General features: G+C 38.0%; 1 protein-coding gene across 2 annotated transcripts in view; it reads right to left on the bottom strand.

Annotated features, from left to right (window-relative positions):
- The window catches only part of macrod2 (mono-ADP ribosylhydrolase 2), a 460723-nt gene that overhangs the window by 275416 nt on the left and 159014 nt on the right, over positions 1-26293 (bottom strand). For both annotated transcript variants that reach the window (XM_043255070.1, XM_043255069.1), the window contains exon 5: positions 13765-13881. In XM_043255070.1, the coding sequence (XP_043111005.1) occupies positions 13765-13881 (117 nt within the window). The remainder of the gene's footprint in view (positions 1-13764; positions 13882-26293) is intronic.

The raw sequence follows: 26293 nt of genomic DNA, 5'->3' as shown, positions 1-26293 counted from the left end.
CGCCTGGCTAAATACAAACACCTCAGGTTTTCCAGGAACTCCGGCTCTGAAAATCCTGATATTTACAAAACTAGGGATGGACATCTAAAACATTACTAAAACATTTAACTTCTCTTTATGCGCCAAAACATCAACATTGGTTGACAACATACGTGTGTTCACATGTGTTTGTGTAATACAGTAAAATTAAAATAAAAAATATATATATATTTTATTTATTATTATTATTATTATTATTATTATTATCATTATCATCATTATTATTATATTTATTATTATATATATATTATTATTATTATATATATATATATATATTATATTTATATATATATATATATATATATATATATATATATATATATATATATATATATATATATATATATATTATTATAATATTTATTCCTGCTTAAGAAACAGTTCTTACTATTAATACTGAAAACAGTTATGCTGTATAATATTTTCATGATATATTTATTATATGATGAACAGAAACTTCAAAAGAACAACATTTATTTTAAATACCATTAGAATATTATAATTAATTTTATGCATCCTTGTGAAATAAAAGTTAAAAAAAATTACTCTTTGGATGGATACATAATATACATAAAAACTAAAATAGGATGAAAGTTTTGATGAAAAATGAACAAACCATTCAGTGAAGGAGTGAATTACACAGTCAGACTAATAGTGTAAATGGATAAATGGACTCTCTAAGCTTTTAATGTGCTACCATTCTGCAGGGGGTTTTTAATGTTTCTTTTTTTCAGGTAAGCCATTTCAGGGTCAGCAGGATGTTATTTGCATTTCACAGGCACCGTTTGCATTATTTGCATTTTGCAGCCTTTACTATGCAACACAGAAAAATATAGAGACATTAACCCACATTTTTTGCAAGTCGAACATAAATGCAACACCTCCACTGCAAGTGTTTTATGAACGTGAGTTCAAATGTATCTCTTGCTACAATTCCAAATAGAGGGCAGGCTATTTCATAGATACCGGTTCATTTACAACTTTTGACAGAGTATTTTAAGAGCACTTTACTTTCTGTTTTATTAAGTCTCAATTCTGAGATTTGGTCAAGGTTTTCCCTCCTGAACGCACACACAAAGGGCTCAGTGTATGCTTTGGTTCGCCCATTAGGCTTTATGGACAGCTGTATGCACTTTTATTAGCGGGTTAATGGCATTTAAAGGAGCAAGTGCTGAGCTAAATCCACAACATTAAAAACCAGAAAATGGCACTGTGGGATTCCGTCGAGGTCAAACGAAACGGCTGCTCGAAGCAGCATCGAACGCAGCTCAGCTTCGACCCTTGACATCTCTCCTCGGCCGAGCCGTCACATAAAACCGCCCCTGCCGCTAATGCTACGTTCGCTACGTCAAGCTGAGAATTTCACGAGTGAGAGAAGCGAGAGGAAAATACCCAAGCACTCAAGCATCGAACATTCAGCCTAAGCCTTAAAACATAATGAGCGGAAGTAACGCAAGTACCGACTGCAGTTTAGCGAAAGGAACATCAAGGACTGAGAAGAAACTATTTAGCAGCCTGTGTTCAGACATAATTAGTGGGAAAATGGCGCAACAGGACTTGCCTACTCGCTAGTCTTAATTAGCTCTGCTGCTAAATCTTTGCTGAGAGGTAAACAAAGGCACTAAGCTTTAGGAAAATAATATGCAGGTGCCTTTTCTTTTGTCTTTTTGTAGACGCACAACATAAAAGGAAGATGCTAAAACGGTACAGTAACGGTCCCAATGCTGCCTCTGTGATTTTCATTACTTGGCTGCTTCCAATTTGCCCATCTGTCTCCTAATTATTGACTGCATTGGCGGCATTGCTTTTGGCTCTGGTAAGCCGCAGGACCACGTTCGCATTCACTCTCCCGTGTCTGTTTTTATTAAACACGGGGGCTTACGGTATGTGCAACGGCTGCTTATTTTTACTGTGGCGGGGTGCTTAATGAAGGATTGCACAACACTGTAAACACCGCTTGACAAATGTGAGACATTAGTCTTAAATCAGTACCAGAAAGTCACTTCCGCTGACAAAGTCATGAAGATGATTTCTGGACAGTTGTAAACCAGTTTCCGTGCGGGCGAAATGTCTTAAATTGAATTTCTGGGGAGGAAAAGTCAAGCCATGTGCCTTTCTGGTTGTGCTTTCAGTGAAATTATGACCTACACATTCCCAGCAGAACCTAGACTCCCCAACCAGGGAGAGACAGATAAGAGATGGAAAAAGGATGGAGTGATGATGGTGCGGAGAGCAATGGAGGATGGGTAAATGGACAGATCGAGCCCTGTGCAAGCATGTGGGCAGAACAGACAGACCCGCATTAGTCTAGCGCCCTCTCTGCATTCCTCTATTGAAAGCTGACCTTCTCAGAATCCCTTTCACCACTGATGCATCCCCTTTATTAAAAAGCACCAGTGCCTCTATGCTGCCCAAACCGGGACCCTTAGACACTCACAGGTACCCTATTACGCCCACAACCCAACCTGCCCTCTGCTGCATTTTCTCTCCTCTATTCCAGTCTATCAGAGTACCTTTCCTCCCCCCCAGTAGCATGTTTGAGGTGATGGATGAGCGTTGAACGTCTCTCTGACAGGCCTGCAGCTGATGCCACATAATCACTCGATCACCGTTTAGGCAAAATTACCAAATTATAGCAACCCCCCGGAGGCACTGGTGCGACTGACAGGTCCAGCCAACAAAAGAAACACAAATATTCTGGAGTGGCAGTGAAAGAAAAGGGGGAGGGAAAAAGAGAAGTCTAGAAAACTACAGCTTCCAATTAACAGAACGTTCTGATGGTTTTGGTGACTGCTCGGTAATTACGTTCAATAAGGCAATAGCGCAGCTTTTGATTAGGATGTGAGAACTGAAGTAATTTGTCTCTCTTGATACAGCAGATGGTTTGAGCACATTAATATGTTTCTTTAAAGATTTATTAAAATTTATTTCCACAATGACAATATCAAGTATTCATATTAAAGATCAACAAAACTGCTGAGTTAAAGTGTTCGCCCTTATTTTTTTTTTTACGTTAATGAAAATCTACTGCTACAGGTCATGCGTCCATCCATCCAATCAATCGAGCCTACAAAGCTTTAAACTTTTTCATTGGTTTTAAAAACCATTCAATGAAGACTTTAGTCAAAGCCACTATCAAAAAGATCTTAATAGTATTTCTACTTAAAAATCGCATTTTTATAAATTTGAATTTAAATTCTGCATTCCCATATTCCAGCTTAATTTAAATTCAGGTGCTGAATTGGAATCTAAAAACAATCCATTTCTGAATGGCACAAATCTGTTGCTAACAGGATATGCCGACCTGCCATTTTTTTACGTGACATTTACGATGTGCCCACTTGCTTTTTCCAGAGCCAGCCTATATGTTCTTTTCTGCTAGTGGCTGCTGAATTATGGGGAGCACACATCACCATTTCATAAAGTTGCCTGAAAACACAATAGCAATTAAATTGTGAAAATAAGTTTAATGTCTCACATGAAACATGTACCTTCAATTCTTTGCTCTCTTTAAGTGGATAATTTGCGTCATGAAACCTACCCAATGGAACATTGTCTCAAATACTTATTAAGAAAAAAATTAATATATTGTAACGTAACATAAAAACTTCAACACAAACGTTTCAGACTTGTCTGTTTAGAAATAGCCATGGAATACTCTTTTACATTTCCAAGCAACAAAGCATTTTCCACAGTTGCATAATGAAAATATATCATATTAGAGCACCTATTCAGTGCTGAGCTATCAAATAATTCTAAACCATGAGTAGCTGTGAAAAAAAAGGACCTCAGGCAAAACTCTGACTGAAGCGTGAAGTGAGAAATTCTGATTCAGGAAGATCACACATAGCACCGTGGGCCACTTCAACAAATGGAGAAACAGCTCTCTGAATTCTAACATTCAACACGGAGGAATTTCCTCTAATGTTTTTTTTCTTCTTCTTTCAATAGAGCTCATATGCAAACGTCATCCACAAAAAAAATACATTAACATACGATGCAGAATGTTTCGGTCCGAACTGAAATGTCATGTGCTAAAAGGGCGTCAAAAAGGGCAGAGCGACAAATTGACAGAGGAGAGAGCCATAGGCAGACCACCAATAACCAAATTAAAGTGGACAATCATCTTTGCAGAGGTGTCCAATCAGATGACAGGATGGAGCTCCGGGTGACAAACACAACCCAGTGAACCGATAATGATTCGGAGGGATAATTTAATCTAAATGAACTATGTGTCACTTATCAATAGTGGGTACTTTGGTGTAATTAATTTTCATTTGCAGGGTAAAGAGAGGCGAACAGACGGTCCTTGGGTGAAACGGGGCGTACGAGTGATTTCTCATCGCTAACCCACCCGAATTCATCACGTTCGCTAAGACATGTGCTAATGATTAGTATTATTGCTCCAGGTGTGTTTACTGTAAATATCAGAGTCCTGGCATCTGGCTCGGGGTGAGGTTTTGACGCTGATGGAGATGATGATGATGAGACGACCTTCAAAACTAGCTAATAAACGCCGCAGTGCGCCTGATCCAACGCAATTTAACTTTCTGCAGTAATTATCGAATTTTGTATGCAGTGAGTTAGTAAAATGTTAATTGGCATCGAAGACAGCAAACTGAGAAGGTAGTTATTTTACCAACAGAAGGAGACTTTATAAATAGAGACTTGGAATTTGAGTGGCATAAATTAAAAAATATATGAAGCACAATTTAACAAAAAATACAAAAACAAAAAGCCTTAATGGTGTATGTCAGATAGTTTAGTGTGAAATACAGGCAAGCGGAGAGAGAGAGAGAAATTCATGAGTCATTATGAATAGCTCATCGTGGAGAAAGAACAACCAGCTCAGTCATGACTGCCCATATTTTAGATAATTATCCATTAACTTGTTGAACTGAGCCCATGAACACGACATTACTCACACACCGGTCCTGCTCTTGCTCTTTCACAGTCTGTGTTGACACAGAAGAAAAACGTACATTATGTAACACTGTGACACAAATGTATATTCCATAGCAGCTCATCAAATGAAACTGCCGGTACAATTTGAAATGTAAATTAGAAAAGTTATTTCCTACATATAAAAACTGATTTTACATACACACAGAGACTTGAGTTCCTTCTGCATTGTCACTAAATGTCAACTGTTTCGCATCATTATGAAGTTCATGAAAATAATAAAACAAAAAAATTATTTCAGCAAAAAAAGACTTAATAGTTGCACAATGCATTAACAACAATACTTGAAATGTAACTCATACATATTTTGAGTTATCCGTAACAGAAGGCAAGTTGTTATATTTCGATGCCCAATATGTTCAATATGATTTCAATAAATAGCAGACAACCCAAAACGATGAGTATTAGTTTTACCTCTCTTATCGGTCTTCTCTAATTTCTCCTTGCCTAGAGGACAACGTAAGTAAAAACTGGCATAGCTTACCCCCCTTTCTCCCCTAATCTATTTTTAGTTTTTGTTTCTTTCAAGTTTGCACTCAGATAAGATGCTGAAAGCTATAAAACTTTCGCTGCATTAATTTCAAAGGAATTCGGCGTGCTTTTGAACGACTCGATAATAAAACACTCGCTCCATGAGCAGCCTGTCTGAAACTGCAAGAGCTAATCGTCGAGCAGGCGACCCCTGCGTGTTTGTGGTCAGAGTTGAGACAGACCAAACAGGCTGTGTTCCTCACTCGAACTCTGAGGCTTGTTTTAGCTTGGTCACCACTCACTTAAATCACTTCTGTCCATCCATCACGCTGCGCCTCTGACGCACACTAATAGCTGGGTGTTTGAAACACAACATCTGTGGGGACGTCTCTTGCCCCCTCTGAAACCCTGAGTGCATGAAATAGGGCCCCCCACAGTTCTGCAATTGCTAGGACCGGGAGAGTATATGGTATTTATTAGAAATAAACTAGTTCTGGGCAATGATTAATCACAAATGCATTTTTTTGTGTACATAATATATGTGTGTGTGTGCGCTGTGTATATTTATCATGCATGTATATATATTTAACAAACATGTTAATGTAATGTTATCCTTACATATTAAATATTTAATACAATTATATAAATTTACATGTAAATATTTTCTAATTATATACTGTATGTGTGTTTCTCAGTTCACACACATTACGTGCACAAAACCTATTTTGGATGCGATTAATCGCAATTAATCATTGTATAGCACTAAAATAAACACAAAGAAATGATTCAAAAAGATTGTTTTGAAAGCCTGAAAAACTTATTGACTTTATTAAATATACAACATAATGTTCAATGCACAGCTGCCTTATATATATTTATAACGCATGTGTTATAATATAAATAACACTAAGCTTTATTTCAAGACTTCTAAATGCAATTAATTATATTTTTAAAAAGTAATGTCCTTTAATGCAGATATTCTCACATTAAACTTCTCCACTACATTTTTTTTAATTGCGTCACTAATGGCTTGACTGCTGAAAAATTTAATTCGCTGTCAAATGTTTGCTTTATCGATTATCACTGATAAGCCGTAGCAGGATGTTGTGTTTTTTTAACACTAAAACAATGTGGCATTGGCATAGGTGCTTTTGTTGGCAATGTTCAGCGCTAGACAGAGAAACAAACATGTTTGAAAGCAATGCAAACATTAGAGATGCCTAACATGGTGTCGTGACCACAACAGACTCAGAACCACAATTATCGAACGATCCGCACAAACGGAAAACAGAAAACACACGTGACCCTGAATCCTTTGAGAACGTGCAGTTTCTGCGCATTTTAACACCGCCGCATAATGTATTATTTAGAGCGTACGTTGAGGTTTTATCTTAAAGAAAATGAGAATAAAAGCCAAACAGAACAATAAATGACATTGAAAGGATTTTGAACTGTCAATCTGTGGCTGCCTCGGGGAGAAAAACAAAAAGCAAAGCGAGAGTGGGTGATTTCAGACGAGATCGGCGAGCGAGAGTCCCTCTCTTCCTCCTCCGTTCTCCTCCATCCTTTTCTGTCTTAAACGTTCCTCAGGGACGTTAACTTTTCCTAGGCAGTCCTCTTCAGCTTTAACAATTAATGTGTTGGGGCTCCACAGTGACAGCTGATGCTAAATACTGCACAGTTTTGTTTACGTAGAAATGCATTAATAAAGATGAGACCCTGCTGGGTTTGAGAAGAAGAAGATACTAGAAGAAAGAGAAGAGGAGGAAGATAAAATCAGTTTCCTCCTCCATTCCTTCCAAGCAGCTCACAACATTTTGGGCTGCCGAAATCCACCCTGCAGTGTTTAAATACAGAGAGCTAGATAGTGTGAATTCATTTTAAACTAATATTATGTATATATTTCTGATTGATCTTAGGAGATGCGATGCGGAAAAGCATTATAATCGAGCATACACTGAAATGTGCAAGCAGACGTACGTTTTTACTTATTAGTAAACAGTCAGATTTCACCTTGAACAGAGAGTGAATACCTTTAGACAGAAAAAAAATAAGATTTGATGTAAGAGAGTAAACTGCGGTGTGTGGCTTAATGTTAGCTGATGCATCAAAGTCAGAGATGCGTCCTTGGTCAAACGCTGAACTCTCGCTACAAACCAAACTGTGCTTTGTTTTCTTGAAAATGAAAACGGGACGGGGGGAAAAACACATCTGCAAACATAAAAATGGATCTGCTGTTGTGTGATGGTTCAATAATTCATAACAATGCTTCATCTAATGTTGCCGTCTGTTGATTAGCCACAGTATTTATGGCCGCATTGCCAAAGTGTTTTGAAGTGATATTCAAGCACCATCAACCATTGCATTAATATTTGATATTTTTGCAAATGATCTTTGTCCTTTTTTTTTATGTGTCGAGAGACAAAGGGTTGTTTTAGGGATATGATGAATATAAAAGCACAGAAGGATTTTGTTAAAACGGAAATTTATGCTGAAACTCTAGACAATAAACACGCACTCCATAAAAAGCACTGTATGAACCTTTACCCTGTGTTCAACTTTTAAATAAATATTTCTTGTTAAATACCTGTTTTGTGGAATTAATTGTATGTGTGGAATGAACCGTACCCACTCATTTTTATAAAAAGTAAAAACATTTTAACAGTGTGAAAAAGAAAAATCTACCCAATTTTAGAACTTACAAATTACCATAATAAGAAAATTTAATAAGCCCTCAAATACTAAAACAACTTCAAAATCATGTCTGAATGGCTCAAATAATGTATATTTTATAACATAACTCTCACATTTTGAGTAAATATTTATTTATTATTTTTAATCTGGATTAATCCTGTCGATTAATCTTAACTTGAACTAAACTCCGAAAGAATATTCCTTTAAGAAAAACTAAATTAATTTCATAAATTCCACATGCTTTATCACACCTCTAAATATTACACAGTACAGCAAGTTTCTAAATAAGACATTCTTTTAAGTGTGCACCCTTTAGTAAGAAATGATTTACTAAATAAGACTGACCCTTAAAAAAAGGCTATTGTCCCAAATAAATCACTGCCTTCATTGTCAGATTGAGGTAACACGCACAGTTTTTATTTAGTGCCTTTTCCGCTATGGTGGGAGGATAATTACTGTCATTTATTAATAATCCCAGGGCCAGTCTTCAGTAATGTGTGCCACATGTGACAGCCTGATCCTACAAGTGTCCCATTTGCCTCTGAGATACACAATTCTTGGTTCCATCTAAGCTCAAAAAAAAAATGAGAACGCATGAAAAAAATGAGAAGAAAGAGGTCTGCTGATCACTAATAGCGCCAATTTTCTTGTCTTTGGCAAGAAAGAATCATATGATGGGAACAGCAATCCAAAAGGGCACTTTTTTAGATGTCATGTCCCATCGGCTTCAAGTAAAGTATGCGTATGAGAAAAAGAGCCAGGCTAGCCGGGTTTTAGCTCATTACTTACAGGCACTTTCCCTGGGCTGATAGTGAGTTGTTTCTTCTTGGCGCTCAGAGTCTCTGTCCAAACACAAGGAAGCATTTTATCCCTTAGGCTTTGTTTTTCCTCCCCTCTCTTTTGCGTTTAATTTCGACATTAGCTAAGGCAATATAATTTGCCATCCGGTGACCCTGACAGATTGTAGCAGGGACGCAGGCCAGTGCCGATGCCTTTGAGGAATGAGCATTTGATGAGTGGAGGAGTTTAGCTCACTAGGTACAACTTTAGCTGAATTCTTCTTCCAGAGCTTTCAGCTCCTTCCTGACCGCACAAATCCTGCCATTTATTTGTCCAATTTTTTCTTTTAATCAACAATGAAAGCCTTTGAGATACAAATAGGTATAAAAAAAACATGGTGAAGACAAACAGATATCTAATTAAATCTGTTATCTTTTCACCATCTGGGATGGGGACAAGGGCCTTCTACTCATCCTTCCAAATTGAATTTATTCATGAAATAAGCTAAGCAGACAAAAGGAACCTGAAAAAGTGGTATTTTCATTTTATCTTATTTTATTTTATATAACAAAATAAACTATATATTTAATAGATACACACACACACACACACACACACACACGAATATATTAATGATGTCAAATTATTAATCATGATTAGAATATATATATAATATATATATATATATATATATATATATATATATATATATATATATGCATGCAAGAGCAAAAACAGTAGCCAAAAGATGCTAATAAAGTCGGATGAATGTCTTTCTGTGGCGTCTGCTCTACATCACCAGAGACTTTAGCGCCTCAGTCTATGAGGCAGTCTCAGGTCAACTGAAACTAGAAGAGGGAATGCAGGAAGGAAGCAGAGAAAAGGGAAAGAGCGAGATAAAGTGGCCTTGCACACTGTAAAATCTCTGTTCTCCTCAATTCCAGAGGGAAGAGAAAAGCCCGCAGGTAAGACTCCAGAAAAGGTCAAGGTAGTAGAGCTCCTTCTCTCTGCGTTTCGACCAAAAAGAGAGGGAAACTATTTCTGAGAGCAGATTGGTGGGAAAAAGCGCTCATGTTCTGGCAAATTAAGGAAGCATAAAAAGCCCATGCTGGAAATATTTGACTATGCCAAGTTATAAAAGGTAAAAGGACCATCTGTGCCATTTGCATCCCGCTCTCCCTGGTTGTCTCTGTGGTGTAGCAGAGTAAACCATCTCGCAGCAGATGCCGATGGAACGCAAACATACAAGTTAGTGATGCTGAGAGAGCTTGTGTGTCCAATCAGAACAAGCCTCAGAGATGATAAATATGCATTATAATGTGATGCAAGTTGCAAGTATAACCATGGCAACTGTCCCAGCCTGTTTTGTCTATGCAGGGTTGTTTGTGGTGAGTGGTGAGCTTCCTTCCTCTGCTACCGCGAAGACCATGCCATAATAAAGCTGTTTTTCAAGACTTGAATGCATTAGTCAACTCATCTGAAGCATGGGGATTAGAAGAATCGATTCACCAATGCATTTCGATTCTCTCTCGAATTATTAATGATCCTCAAATTCATGTAATGAATATTAAATCATCTTTTTTAAATGATTCACAAGATAAAATATTACGGATACAAGTATATTGTGCAAAAGATATTTAAAAGACTCACAGTAATCACTATTGCTAAAAATGCTGAGAAGCATCAAGCATCATTTTACAATCAGATTCAGGCTGACTGAATCAAGATAAATCTCATTTTTAACCCTAATAGGTAATGGTCATTGTTATTTTCTTGTTTTGGCTCTGGCTTGACAAATCAGAGTTATTGAACTTCACCAAAAGCATAATTATTTCTTGCCAATTCATGAATTACACACATTTCATTTAAGAATAGAGGTTCTCTCAGTTGATGTCATCTCACAGGTCTATTCTGAATGGATTGCTGTTAAATGTAAATATAAAAAAATTATGTTAACTTATAAATACACCTGTTAACTATTAAGGGAGGAGAGAATGCTTCTAATATATCTTTTACTGTTGACATCGAAACAAACATCTGTAGATGTCATTTAATATTAATTAAAAATATTGAGCACAGAGTTTCTTCAAATGTACTAATAATTTCCTAAAAAAAAATAGCCTAAGCAATTTAGCAAATTTTAGCTGAATTTGCTGGGCCTGTGCTCATAATTGTTTTTTTGTTTGCTTGTTTGTTTCTTTTGAGAACTAAACAAGTTTGGTACTGTGTTGGGTCACCACTTGACGCCCAAAATAAAATCTTCGTCCTGGAGCAAAACCAGCTGAGTACAACTAGCATTCAATTAATTATGCTAATCTGCTAACAACTTCACTTGGCAACACAGCGTGACTTATTTATAAAGCATGATTTCTATAAACTACAAACAAAGCAGCGAAATCGACTTTCTGCAATTATTGAAGGAAGGCACTCAACAACATATTCTGACATGATAAAAAGAAAATAAATAAAATAAAAACACAGACAGTCTCAGAATGGGTGTGTGGGTGGAAATTAGTCACAGAAGAGTAAATGCTCAACAAAAGAAAAGCAAACGATGGGTAGAGTATACAGAGCTAGAGAGAGGGAGGGAGGAACAGAGGAGTGAGGGCAAGCTCAAAGACTTCCAGTAGATGTCGGCTTTGACAGAGAAATAATGAAGTGACATGATGCTGATGCAGAAAGAGACAAAATGCAGCTTATTCGTTTGATGTTTTTAGGGCTGATGAATCTCCTAAGGGCTGAAGAGGAGACATACAGTATGTTCCTCTCGCCGAGATTCTGCCTTTCCACTAATGAATCACATCATCCAGCCATAGAGGATTCGATAAGCCTATAAAAAGCTTTAGCTCAGGCATCACTGTCTGAAAGATTGCTTCAAGGTTGCTGGATGCTGTTACATCCAATTCAATTGTTTCAGCTCAGAAGTGACATAACATTAAATCAAGGACAGCAGAGAAAGCCACAGAGCTTCTCATTTAGTCAATATCAGCTTCTTGTTAGAAAAGACAGGTAGCAGAACACAAAACATGTAACAATGTTTGCAAGATATTTGAGCTGCTCTGTTTTTCAATGACGGGAAAATTAAATACAAAATAGGATATTCAAATAAAAAAGCTTAGGTTGATCGTACGGTTTCAGCAAAGCTAGAGAAGGCAAAAAGAATTTGAACATATTGTAGAAGTAATCAAATAAAGAAATAAACAAATGCACGTTTGCATGGAGTAACTTTTTTTTTTTTTAAGTGTGTGTATAAAGGAATGCAAGAATATAAACCTAAGGGGGTTAGTTAGTCTAATATACTGGATTAGACTGCCAGATTTGCTAGTTTTAGACAGGTTTTGAGCAAAAGTTAGCAAGTAAGGCTAGAAAACCAAATAGCTGACCATCTAAACCAGACTGTAAGACCAACTAGAACTAGAACCTGCAAACCACGTCATTTAAGAGCACTAGTCAGCTGGTAAGGCTTGGAGAACAGCTGGTTTGCCAAATAAAACAGGCTGTGAGACAAAGCAACTTAAATGAGAACAGCAAACTACATCATTCAAGAGCGCTAATCAGCTGGTAAGGCTGGGAGCTGGATAATCAACTAAACCAGGTTAATCAAGCTGGGAGACCAACTAAATTAAACTAGAACCAGCAAGCCACATCACTTAAGAGTACTAGTTAACTGTTAAGGCTAAAAGATGAGCTCAGGGTTTCCCCTCATACTTTGTAAAAATCATATTTAAGAGTTTAAGACCCAAACAGAGAAAATTAATACCATTTATGAACGCTGAAAATGTGAACACTCAGCTATCTGCTGCAATTCACATCATTCAGAAACACTAGTCAGCTGGTAAAACTGGGAGCTGGATAACCAACTAACACAGCATAACCAGGCTAGAAGACAAGGTAACTTGACTCAAAATAGCAAACTACTGCATTCAATAGCACTAGTCATGTGGTAAAATTGGGAGACAAGCTAGTCAGGCAACTAAGCCAGCTTAACCAGGCTGAGAGACAAGGTAAAATAGGTCAAAACATCATGCAAGATGGTAAGAACGGGAGACCAGCTGGTTGACCAACCTATCTCCAGCCTATCCACACAGCTGCCTGAATACAAGTTAGACGTATTTTGAGGCTGAGTTAAACCATCCTAAAACCAGCTAAGACCTGCAAATCACTGTCTAATGGGGTTTAGCAGAGCAATGACCTTGTTTATCTACATCAGACCACCTCAGGAGAAGCCCATAGATTAGAGTCCGTTAATGTTTTAAGCACATCTTCACCACAGCAGGCGGACGGCACGACACAAGACACCCTCTCGCATTGTAAATCCCACGACGACGCCTCGTAGCAACGCAGTCTCCCAGCCGCTACCAGCGTGACGCTCATCATCACTCACATGAGTCAGAGAATGCCATAAGCTAATGGAATAAATCAAGGATGAAATATCAATCAAATTACAAACTAATAGTTCCCTTAATGTCTTTGTTGGAGTACAGATGGCCCCTTCAGCCAGCCAAGCACACCACAGCAAGTCATCATGATAATCAGCGCACTAATAATACCACTCCATTAATCACACATACGCGCTCGAGCTGCGTCGCTGCAAACAACGGGTGCTCTGCCGCAGGAACATCACAAAGTTGAAGCATGGTAACACTCACTCATTACACTTGTAATTAACTCTGCTCTAGAATAACGCTTATTGTTTAATAAAACTGCAAGGTAAGATGTCCGATTGTGAGCTTCGCTGGACTTCTCCATACAGTGGTCTGCATTGCATGCAACATAATACAAAAAAAATAAAAATAAGGGCAACATGCTGATACTTACATTTAGCGGGGAGGTCATAGCCACAGGTGATCTTGGCTTTTCCAGTGTCACAGCCGTTTAATGAGTGGCACTCTTCATACAGGAGATGACCCGCGGCTCTGTGTATGCAGCCATCCACTGAAAGAGAGAAACAACGCTGATGTGACAACAGAAACGTTTGTTGCAATATTAAAGATTTTTTTTTTTCCCCAGCTGAAATGCTTTATTCACCATGATGTTGTTTCAAAAACACACACGACAACAGTCCATAGCCTGTGACAAGGTCTGTGTATGCCCAACAGGGACAAAAAAAATTGTGAGGAAAAAAATATATATTCCTAAAATATTCTCCACAGAAGACAAAGACATTCAGGTTTGGAACAAAATTAAGTGATGATGATTTCAATTCTGTGCTGAGCTATTCTTTCAAGTCTATGTTTTAAAACAGGATTCATATAAGCATCAACATAATAAAAAGGGACTTGTGCAATGAGGAGTCAAGACCCTTGATCTACTGATACTAAAAAATGCTAAAGCACTTCAAAGCACAGTTGATTTGTCTAAAATTATTGTCTTTTGTCTTGAAGCTTTTGTTTAGTGTGTTTTCAATGTTTTAATTTCAAATGTGTAAGCCCAGGATGCCTTTGACTGATGGTACAGCTTGCATGTGTGGGCAAAGGTATAGAATCCAAAAGTTTTCCCTCCCTCCATAAGCCCAAAAACCATTATCAGTCAAAGAATAATATCATAAAGGTATAGTCATAAGAAAAATAAATAAATATGCAGAACATGCGAGCAGCAATACACGAACCGAAGCAGAGCCCTGTCCTACATTTGATAGATAAAGCGATAGAATAACAAACAAGTGAAAAACTTGGGATTTGTCACATATTTAGTAGAAGAACAATCAGCATAAAGCATAAACATCAACTTAAATATTATTTTACACCAAAATGTCACATCATTGACATTAAATGCATCCGTAAAAAGTGCTGATGTTTACGTTGAACAAATGAAGACAAATCATTCCTGCTTCTCAACCTGTGATTGATTGAACGCCCCAGCCAACAGGTCCTGATACATGTGACCTAAATGTATGCTTTAGCTGCTGCCACTGATCTGGTTTGTGCAGAGATGAACAGCATGTCATAAAGGAGATCAGTCTCAGTGCGCTAATGACACAAGCAGATGAGAGGCAATAAAGATGACAGACAGCCCGCTGTTACAGAAGAGAGGATGAGCTCCAGCTAAATTTCATGATCGACCTGATCCACTCGCTCATTCATTGTGCAATGACATTGTAAATGAGTGTGAACAGCTTCGGCAAAAAACAAAACCCCATTTTCCTTGCTCTTGTTCCTTGTCAGAAACTCCACCTAAGTTGACAAAAACTACATACAGGTTTTTTCGTCACAATTTTCTTTAGGAGACACCAGCTGGAGGGAAGATTTTTCCACCACGATCAATCATCTTTAATGGTCTGAGCGACAGCAAGTCGACAGATACAGATTCCGATGGCTTTTGAGAAAGCACTCAGTTCGAAAAGATGAAGACAGTGACAGAGCTTGCAATGAGAGAATCGGTTGCTCAGACAGCCTGACAATTACCGCATCAAACGCTATCAGAACGCAATGGACATGTTGACAGAGTTGTGTAGGCGTGCTTCTTTACATGCTGCTGTAATGTGAAGATTGTACGTTTCTTTAATACATACAGTTGCTGACAAATGCTGAGAAATCAGCATCGATCACACAGAGGGATCACTCAAATTCAACAAAGCACATTTTATATAACAGCTTAATATAAAAGAAGTTAATATTGAAAATAACATTTTAGAGAGTGCTTGCTACAGTTCTGTCAACGAAAATAGTTCCAAACAACGCCAAATCAGTAATAGCTGTCATGTATACCAGTAACAAACAGCATTTGCATTTGTTTCCTAAATGAATCAGCATTTTGAACAATTCGCTTGTTGTGTGTCAAAGACTCACTCATAAAGCCAGTTGTTTATTTTGGCTTGGGGCTCGAAGGGATATAGCCATGACCAAAAGTAATGCAGAAAGTACATAAAAAAAAAAAAAAACAGTAAAGAAAACAAATCTATGTTAAGTCCACTGAACAAAAATCTTTTAAAATCTCCCTAATCTCACAAGAAAAAATTAAACAGACTGTGAAGATGATAGTTAGCAAAGATTTTGCAAGCCTCCTGGCCATAAGCTGTATTCCTATCTATTCTGAATGAATAAGAGAGCAATTCATTGATTTATTCATAAAACACAGACATTAATGAATCATCATTTTTAATTAAATCAATTCAGTGAAGGATTCAATTACGCATATGTTTGAACAAAACAGTGCTTAACTGACTTACGCAAAAAGTCTCTTAGCACCACCTAAAGAAATAATGACTGACAATACTTTATTTGCAGACTTTAATAGTCAAAGTTACACTAATATATACCGTATATATACACACACATACATACATACATACATACATACATACATACGCACTAAATATCAGCTAATCAAATTTGGGACCATTACTATTAATGTATAGCAGGTCCTTTGTAAACAAAGTCCATTACGCACAAAGCCTCTTGCTCAGCAAACAGCATTACCGTAAAAACAGCATATTTTGCTGCATGTAAAGTACATTATTACAGCTCTTATGCGTTAGCATTAAAAGTCAGTTGGCTGTGAATCACACCTCTCGTGAATACGCCTGGTCAAGCACACCACAGCCTTTGAGAGATGAGTGTTACAGGAAGTGGAGCATGTTATTGCAGATTGCAAGCACGGTTAAAAGGCAATAAATTCTTGTAGTATGTTGAATAGGTAATCAACATGCATGTGTGAATGTTTGGGCTTCAGCAGGAGGGAAGCATTTACGCAGGAAATAAACCCTCAGTAATGTCAGTCTGTTTGTAGAAGCGCACGAAGATGTGTTTACTCAAAAGCAATAATTAATAACGCTCCGCAAAATGCTTGTTTTTCATTAAGGGCAGTTAAAAGCAAAGCACATGATGTTACAGTTCATCCTACTTGCTGACTGATCCTAGTCCTCAAGTAACCCACTGACGAGTTTGATTTAAATGAATAGTATTTAATTTTTCATATACAACATTAATATTATTTTATATGAAGGGTTATAAATCTGTAATCTCTAACTCTTTCCTGTTTGCTTTTTTGAAAACTTACCAGTCTAGAAAAAGTTTGCACTTATACACCTTTGTACATCATAACATCAAGTAACAATCAAGTAACATGCATTCCCAACAAACCAACATACAAATGGACTAACCATAACCCAGAGGTGAATACTAGCATAATGTCTCGCTCTAACAACGTCAGACTTCAAATCCTGAACTTCCATGGTTTCCATTTGTACAGAGACTGAGCAAAATCTGGAGCTGGAGGCCAAGGAGCGGATGGAGATCGGGAGATACAAGTCAATCAGCACATGATCAAAATCGAGATTTCCTCACCTCCTCACAGCCTGTCAAAGCCCATTATTATCTGACCTGATGCTGCTGGTGAACACATCAAATATGTTTCTGGTTTTGTGAATCCTTCTCTCCTATATCTGATTATTTGATGCTTATGCAGTTCTCGTATCACTGCCCTCTGCATGTCTCTGGCTGGTCAGAAAAACATCACAAATGCTGATTTATTCTGTATCCTTACAATCCCACGCCAAGCATGTACCATACTGGCCTGATAGCTTTCATCTTCCCTCAGATCAGCCTAAAAAATGTTTTTACTTTTTTTCTCTTGCTTATTTTGTGTTCATCACTGACAAGGCCAGTGACTCAGTTGAGTGGTTTCTTGTAGAAATATGTAGATTTCTAGAGACCATCAGGGTTAACGCAGACACACCAATTTCAATGATAAAAAAATAGCTTATAGGCATAAAAGATTTAGCTGATGAATGTACTACATACAGACAGGGATGACTTCAGACTAAAAACAGCCTGTGCTCGTATATTAGAGATGCAAAAACAGCTACTAAAGCACTGCAAAAATAAAATAAACATACTACCAAATTTTGGGGTCAGTAAGCAAGAAAAATTGGATTTTCTAAAATTGAATTTTCAAAACATTTACAATAATCAAAGAATTCAAAAAATAAATGCATCATGGTTTCCACATAAATACTAAGCAGCACAACCGTTTGTAAAAAATATAAAGTGTTTTCTGCAGTATCATGTGACACCAAAGATTGAAGTAATGACTGATGAAAATTCAGCTTTCATGTCACAGGAATAAATTACTTTTAAAAAACAATCAATCAAAAAACTGTTACATTAAATTATAACATTTCACTAAACTGCTGTATTTTAGTTAAAGAAATGCAGCCTAGGTGAGCATTAAATATTTGTTCAAAAATATAAAAAAAAAAAATATTTTAAATTTTGATAACAGAAAATGGATTTTTTTTTTAAAAATCGACATTTTTTGTTTTGTTTTGTTTACAATTCATGCTTAAGATAAAAAAAATGAGATAAGGGACATCAAAGTGCCTGAAGTTAGAGAAAACACCCAGCAAGAAACAGTGGTAGATTGAACATGGCTGTGTGAAAGTGCAGATTTAGCTCTTTACGTAGCTTCTGATCACCTCCAGCAGGTGCTAGGTGAACTCCCCATGAGAGAAGAGAGCCAGGCCGGGTGAGAGATGTCTTCAGGTGCCCTGGAGCCTTCACCAGCTGCTGCTGAAACCTCCTTCTCCTCATCATCATCATCACCTTCTCACTGGGCTCAAGTCCCTGGACTAACGTCTTTTGTCCACATGCACAGGATTATCTATCACCCACATGCACACCGACACTCACATTAGGGGTGTTTTCAGACTCTCATCAATATTCTAGGCGAGAGGCTACTGGACTGCAAGGTCTGAAGCGAGTTCCCGATTAGAAAATATCCGCAATACAAGAGCTTCAGAGCAACATATCTCTGACACTCTAATGCGTCACAACCAAAAGTCTGTTTGGCACCAGCCTACGTGACTTCCCGAGGATATTAAACTGATTGCATTGTTGTACGACGCGAGTAATGATTTTCAGAAGTAATCTGGGAGTTCTGCTCACTGTGACAGCAAATCCCGTTAGATGCGTTGAGAGGCTTCAGCTGATTTCTGTGGCCTTGCATCATAGTAGCTCAGGTTTAATTTCGCTCCATTTGTTTGGAGACGAGTTCAGTGGGGCTGGGTGCTGCAGATGCCATATCGGGTGACGGCAGCGTCAGTGTGAGTGGCAGCCCGTGTTTCCCGTTTTCGCTGCGAAGCGAAGGTATCAAAATGCAGCGCAATTCATACATCTCTAAAGACAGGCAATCTGAAATCGCTTTGGGCGCTAAAACCGAAATCGTCTGCTGGCTCAATACCGTAATCTCACTAACCCCCCACCTCACCCACCGCAGGTATATTTAGAGATGAATTCCGATAAAAAATGGCTTTCGAGATGAGAAAGCAGAGCCGAGAGCCTATTCTCCCATCCAGCCCAGGTAATGAGCCCAGGGGCCCGGGCCTGGATCCCGAGCGCAATCATGTCCAGTCAGCCGATTCCTCAACTTTCTAGTCCGACACAACAACGTGTGGCACAAAACAATGTAATTCTTTGCGGGAATCAATAACCGTGGCTGTCTAACTGGGGGAATTTGTGTAGAGCTCCGAATGCAGGACTTACTGTTCCCAATCGTTCCCTAGCGACTCCGATGATTTCTGTTCATGACAAATGAATTAACAACACCAAAAGCAGGTCTCAGCCGAGCCGCAGCAGAAGCGTGACCCAGATGCGAGCCGGGGTGTCAATTTATTTTCTAATCTGGGGAGGATTTAAAGAGAATTCCCTGCTGATTGCGATGCTAGCGAACTTACAAGGGCAGCCTCTGATCGTCATTAGCTAAGTGTGGTGTTTATTGTCACCTTTGAGCGGAGAACGTGTCATTAAGAGATATAGTGTGCTATTTGCGTCTTTCTGGCACAATACTAACAATTAATGGTCTTACTGATACAGTTAAGCAACACATTTGTTTCTGTATTTGGCTGCTCAGTGTCAATTAATACTCAGTCCAAGATGTTTTTGAGAGCTTGTACAAGCTGCCATCATCTGCTTTGTGGCTCATTATGCAAACTGTGACATCACAACAGGGGTCAACAAATAAAACCCACCAAGAGCATATTCGTGCAGTCCCCTAAAGTCTAAACACTGATCGCTTGGCTATTAAAGAAATTTGCAATCCCTGGCTTCCCGTGCTTTCAAGACAGCTGCCAAGGCTCTAAAAACAGCACTTTCAGTCTGTAGTTATCCTGCAACTATGCCACCCAGTGTAATATTTCACTCCTCTTCAAAAGCTAAGATGCCCCCGCTGGACCTTTCAGCAGCGGATCTGTCATTTATGCGCTCCCCAACTATGCAGCGTAGCATCTGGTGTTGTCCACCATGGCCATTCCAAGTCTCCTCCGCCATTACTGCTAATGTTGAATCGATCCGCTCAAAGCGTGTGACTGTAGGATGTGTGACTCAGCGCCAGCCGAGTTATTCATTTTGAAGGTGTTCTGCATTGATTGAGTCAACAATAATGAAGACAAGATAAAAAATTTGCATCATGATGATAATTAATCAATATAACAGGACAAAAAAAAAGAAAGAAAAACACTGCAATTTGGTAGTACTAAAATGAAGAGAAATCTAGAAAGAATATGATTTATACCAGTAAACTCACATTTTTTACATATATAGTTCCATTGACTAAAATGAGATGTTATTGTAGTTAGAATAAAACCGATATTAGGAAATTTTCAGCAAAAAAAATCCTGTACAGTGTGTAGGAGCCTCTCTCAGATCCAATCACTCCTCGTGTAAAAGTGCAGACGGTGCCTAGAGAAAAGTCAGATACCTGTTGGGCACATGCATGAGTTTTAACGTTTTCCCACAAGCGCTGCAGCGAGACCGTAATGCCTAGCTAACCCCCCAAAGGCCTTTCTCGCAAAGTCTTTCTCTCTCCGACTCTTTTCCTTTCAATTTTTCCCTCTGACACAAAGATCCTTGCTCTGCTTTCATTACAATACCCTGCTTTTCAGAAATGGTGTCAGGCACAATTTTCCCTCCCTAATTATTTTCCGTCCCCGTTGAGGTTTGGAGTTCAGGCCTGGGGGAGCGGCTGCCATTAAGTGCAGGCCGGGGTGGGTTAGGGTGGGCTGGGCGAGGAAAGGAAACTATGGAGGTGGAAAGAAAGAAGAAAAAGAAGAAGAACTCTGTAAATTGTCCTAAATGAACTGCACTTAACTGCAATGAACGCCTCTGTTGCCAATAGAGTTGGCAAACACTATGTGGTCTCGTGCCATTCTATTGGGCCGAAAGTCAACTTTATGATTAGGTAACTAAAAGTGTTGATTCCAACTCTATGCTTTATTTCCCAGCTCCTCCCCGCCCCTCCTGTTCCCAGCCCCTGTGATTTACCACACAATTTTCTACCCAGCTAATTCTACTGGAGGAGATAATGGCATGAATTAGACCCTAATCAAGTGCCAATCAGAGATCCTTAGAACTCTAAATGTCAGATATTAGACATCTCGTCACCCGTCGCTAGTTTCAGGGCTCCAACGAATTGTTATATTAGCTAATCACACTCGTTGTTCAGGCAGTGGGAATAAAGGGAGAGACATTATTCAAGTTCCCTTCAAAACGGTGATGAAAATTATAAAAATCTCACCTGTCTCAATGTTAATATCAGATTTAACTGGGAAGATACAGATAAGGGTTCTCTCTTTTATATTTGATCTTAGGCTCCATTTACATGAATATGCCTGCATTTTAGCATCTAATCTACGAGGAAATGCCAATCCATACACTTTAGACTTCTAAAGCGAAGACATTTCCACAGTTCATGTAAACATGCAAGATGTTTTTCTTAATTTTTTTTTTTTTGCATCTTTTAACAAAAAAAAAAATCATTTAAGAAATATTAATTAAATAAAGGTAAATATAAATTTATTTTTTGTCAATATTTCTCTGGTATATTATTTTTAGTCAGTTTACCTGTTTCAGTATAGTCGTACAAATAACAATGAAATCTGTGGTCATTCAGGGTTTTTTTTTTATTTTATTGGAAAGGAATTTTAAATTTTATTAAGCAAGTGTTTTTTAATTGAAAGTGGCTGTAGGCTATTACAGTGTTACTAAACATTTCTATTTTAAATAAATTATTTTAAAGAATCTAAGAAACATCAGGACAAAAGTATTTAACAGCACAACTGTTTTCAGTATTGTTAATAATAAGAAACGCTTCTGGAGAAGAAAATCTGCGCATTTTAATTACTTCTGAAGAATCATGTGACAATGAAGAGTAATGGCTGTTTAAAATTCCAAATTGCAGGAACAAATTACATTTTAAAATAGAAATAGGTGTTTTAAATTCTAATGATATTTTAAACATTTACTATTTTAACTGAATTTGGAATGAAATAAGTGCACTAGTTAGCGTAAGAGACTTGTTTCAAAAACCTTGAAGCACTTTTAAATATTTTACTAACTTAAACATGCATCAGCATTTAACAAAAACCTCCTGAAATAACATTAGGAGTATCCCACTGTGATACTGTGCATAAAATATTGTGTATATTTTACGCTCCGTGTATTTATTGTCTGTGGTTTGAAGCTTTTTAAACAGTTTGGGTTTTTAAAAAAAATCTGAAAAATGTGTAGACAAAGCCTCAGACTGTCATGTTGCTATGAAAGATATCACAGGGTGGAGTAGATCTCACTTTTGGACATATTTCATTATGGAGGAGTACAAAGCAGGAAACAAATGCTCTAAAGGGTCAAGTACAGCATAGATCAACACGATTTGTTTTCACTCTCCTGTCTTCATTGTTACAGTGAACACCTATTTACCATACTACATACTTTTAGAGGCAACAATATGCAAAAACAAAATATGCACTGATGCACAGTGGTCTTACATTTACAAATAAGTATGTAAGAAAAGCACAATGCATTCCTTAAAAGGTCCAAACAGTGTATCCAGCAGAGAAAGCTACATTTGATCTGTCTTTGTTTGACTAAATTCCTTCAGTGAAGCAAAAAGCTCATAAAAGGTTTTAGTCCTCGGTCACTCGCTGTGATCAAACTGCTTTTCAGTGCACTCGCATATCAGTGTCATTAGACCGGACCTGTGAAAACACAACCAAAACACCTCTTAAAGCAACTCTGAGAAAGAGAAAAAAGACAGGAAGCCCATTCCAAACATTCTTATTGGATTAGAAGATCCGCAGACACATCATAATGCATTTTCTATGATGTTTTGGCCACAGTTGGGGAATAAAAAGAGGAAAGAAAAAAAATAAAGTCATTGGGGTAGCACTGGAATAACACTAGTGTCTAGCACCCAGGGGGTCGGGTCAGACATTTCAAAGAAAACACAGGATTGTTCCCAGGCTCATAAAGCGTCCTGGGCCAGGTTAGGTTACCAAAGCTCATCTGGTGCTGGCGTTTTGCTGCACAGGACTCTGACAGCTGCGGACGGCTCGGTGCCAGACCCTGCCGGAGCCGGATTCCTGGGGACACCATAGCCCTGACACTTGCCGGTCATTCTGAAGGTTTTGTGCTGTTTTGATAGACTTGTATTTCTGGTGTGGGCTCTAGAGGAAGCAGAGTCTGTCAAATAAGGGCAAGAGACGGTCTACATTCTCAACAAAACATCAAGGCTGAAGAACTGCGGGTTGAGATTTCCTTGAGACAATCATATGTACACACACACACACACACACAGAAACTGCTTTTAGCACCTTCTTTTTCCAAACAATATAACTGTGATTTTTCACCTTTGACTTCTCATACAGTGTCTTATTACAAAGAAAACACTCTGCTGATATGACCATTATCACCTGCAGCCTCAGGTCAGATTGCCTTTGGCACCTCTTCATACAGTCACAATTACTCTTCTCCAGCAAAGAAAAGGAACACATAAACAGAGTCATTCACGTTTACGTACATATGTATATAGAAGTGCTGTAAAATGATTAATAGTGATTAATTGCATCCATCCCATATAAACGTTCTTGTTTACAAATGTGTTACATTCATACATGGGAAATATTTATATACGATATAATTTATTTGAATACATATGTTTATATGCGTCTATGTCTGTGTGTGTTTATGAGTATATCCCACCCAAAAAACTAAGTAGCACCACCTGTCATGTATCGCCACCAATGAATAAAAAATACACATTAAATCGTCAATGACACAGTGTGACAAAAAATGTATTCCATTTCACTTCCAATTGAGGCAGTAAAGCAGCTGTGTCTCAACCAGCACAACGACACCAGTGAAGAGAATTCCATCCTAAGTTCACCCCGGTGCCGTGAAGGTAAATAGACGGCTAGTCAGAGGTGAGTCCTGGGACAGAGGGCCTCTGTTCACTTGTTATTTCTGGGAAAATGACAACAGCGCTGGCCGCCAAACCCAAGTAATTACAGGCAAAAAGTGAAATTGAGTCTGTCCATCAGAAAGAAAGAGTGAGAAAAGGGGGAGAAAAAAAACACTATTCTGTCTCTCGGCGTTCCTGGCTCAGATGGACTTTTCCACAGAAGCAGTAATTACGGAAATGAAGAGATGGAGCCAGACAAACAAAAGCCACAATTTCAGATTAAAATGCATGAACATCTGCTTCTGTTGTGAGGCCGTTCACCTAAGTGTAGAGCCAGCGCGTACAGAGGCTCCACTGTGAGAATGATGGAGCCCAAATCTCCTGTGCCAAAATAAAATGAACTTAAACGAAAACGGAAGAATGCAATCATACGCACTGGGTCAAAGGTCATGGGCTTGAAGTGAGGGGAATGAGTAATTGGACCGGAGCACGAGCGAGAGACGCACCTGTAGAGCAGCTCTATGTTTGAAGGTCAAAGAAAATGTGATGGCCTGAAAATCTAAGTTGCCAAGGAAGCCGAGAGTTGGAAATAAAAATCAATACATAAAAGACAGCAGGAAAACATACAAAACGAACAAAAAAAACACGTAACTTTTTAACAGTTCAATCAAAGATTGAGTGTCTATTTGAAATAGTTATTTCTAAAATCTCAGACACGCATATGAAAAAAAAAAAAAAAAAAAAAAACATACATATATAAAATGAAAACATGAAAAAATTCAAAAAGTGTATTTTGGAGTGGGAATGTGAATGCTACAGCGGGAGAATGGGTGAGGAGACGAGCAGTGATAAGGAGGCAGAGTGAATGATGATTAACAACTGTCTCTAAATCCACTGATTGGGGGAGAGGAGAGTTATAAGTGTTCCACAAACCTGGGAGGGGGAGAGAGGGAGACTGGTCCCCACCAGAGACTGAGCTTCATTGGTGGTTGCCTATGAGAAAACAGTCGAGGCAGAGAGCCTGACAACCCTTTATTTTCTTCTTTTTGGCTGTTATTTCAGAGTAAGAAAATGATTACCCACCAGCCCTTACTTCCTTGTCATTCTTCTCCAATGAACTTCATTACACGTATTTATATTTAAAAAAAAAATTGTAACTTATTAATGCAGTACTCCTCCAAACACTACCTTGCAAAGTAAAAAAAAAAAAAAAAAAAAAATATATATATATATATATATATATATATATATATATATATATATATATATAGAGAGAGAGAGAGAGAGAGAGAGAGAGAGATAGATAGATAGATAGATAAGATTCTGAAAAAAATAAGCAATGATCACATCTGCCATTTCTCAGCGGTTTAAATGATGAGGGTTAACAAGCCAACATCAGCAGATCAGACTCAAAGTATCTGCACCTTGAGACATGTTACCTGTCAGGCCGAGCATTTGAAATGTGTCAGAACGCTGATGTCTGAAATTCCAGCCTCTCAAAAGAACTGTAAAACTAAAAACCCTGACATTGATCAGGGTTAAGCTATTGCTGCCTGGCATCACTACTTAAGCAAGAAAAAAGGATGAAGTAACATTGCGTAGGCTGATCTAGCAGAGAATATTTCTGCGAAAATTGGATGAGACGGCTTTCGACATTCAATGTGATTGTGAAGGTCTAGAATTGGTCGAGACATCGCGTAACATTAAGAGGCAAACGTGACAGTGGAACAATACCCTTGCGCTGCACGCTTGTTTTGGTTTGTGTTTTTTAGCAGAACTTTAATTGATTTTTATGTGTTAATCTCATTAAGAGCGCAGTGGCTGTTGAGAGTGTAAACATCAATAAGGCCTATGCCAAAAATAAACACATTGTTGCAGTGGAAACATTAAGAATGAATCAATGTTTCATATAGCGGATCTTTGTGAGAATAATCCAGCAGGAGTTTATTTTGCCCATTTTTATTAAGGAGGAACAATAGAACTGCTAAAATAAAGTATTAGAATGAAAATTGGTTTTGGAAGCAACTCTGAGGATCTATAAAAAAACGAAAGTTTTGTAATTTTCATTCCATATCTATTAGAATTAAAGTGATTTAAATGTTTGTATACTCCTAAAAGTTAATAAACAAACCTTTACACGTTTAATATTAACTGGAAAATGAAGCACTCCAGCATG

Source organism: Puntigrus tetrazona, chromosome 13 (genome assembly GCF_018831695.1).
Source record: "Puntigrus tetrazona isolate hp1 chromosome 13, ASM1883169v1, whole genome shotgun sequence".
NCBI lineage: Eukaryota > Metazoa > Chordata > Actinopteri > Cypriniformes > Cyprinidae > Puntigrus > Puntigrus tetrazona.
This window is presented reverse-complemented; position numbering and strand designations above follow the sequence as displayed.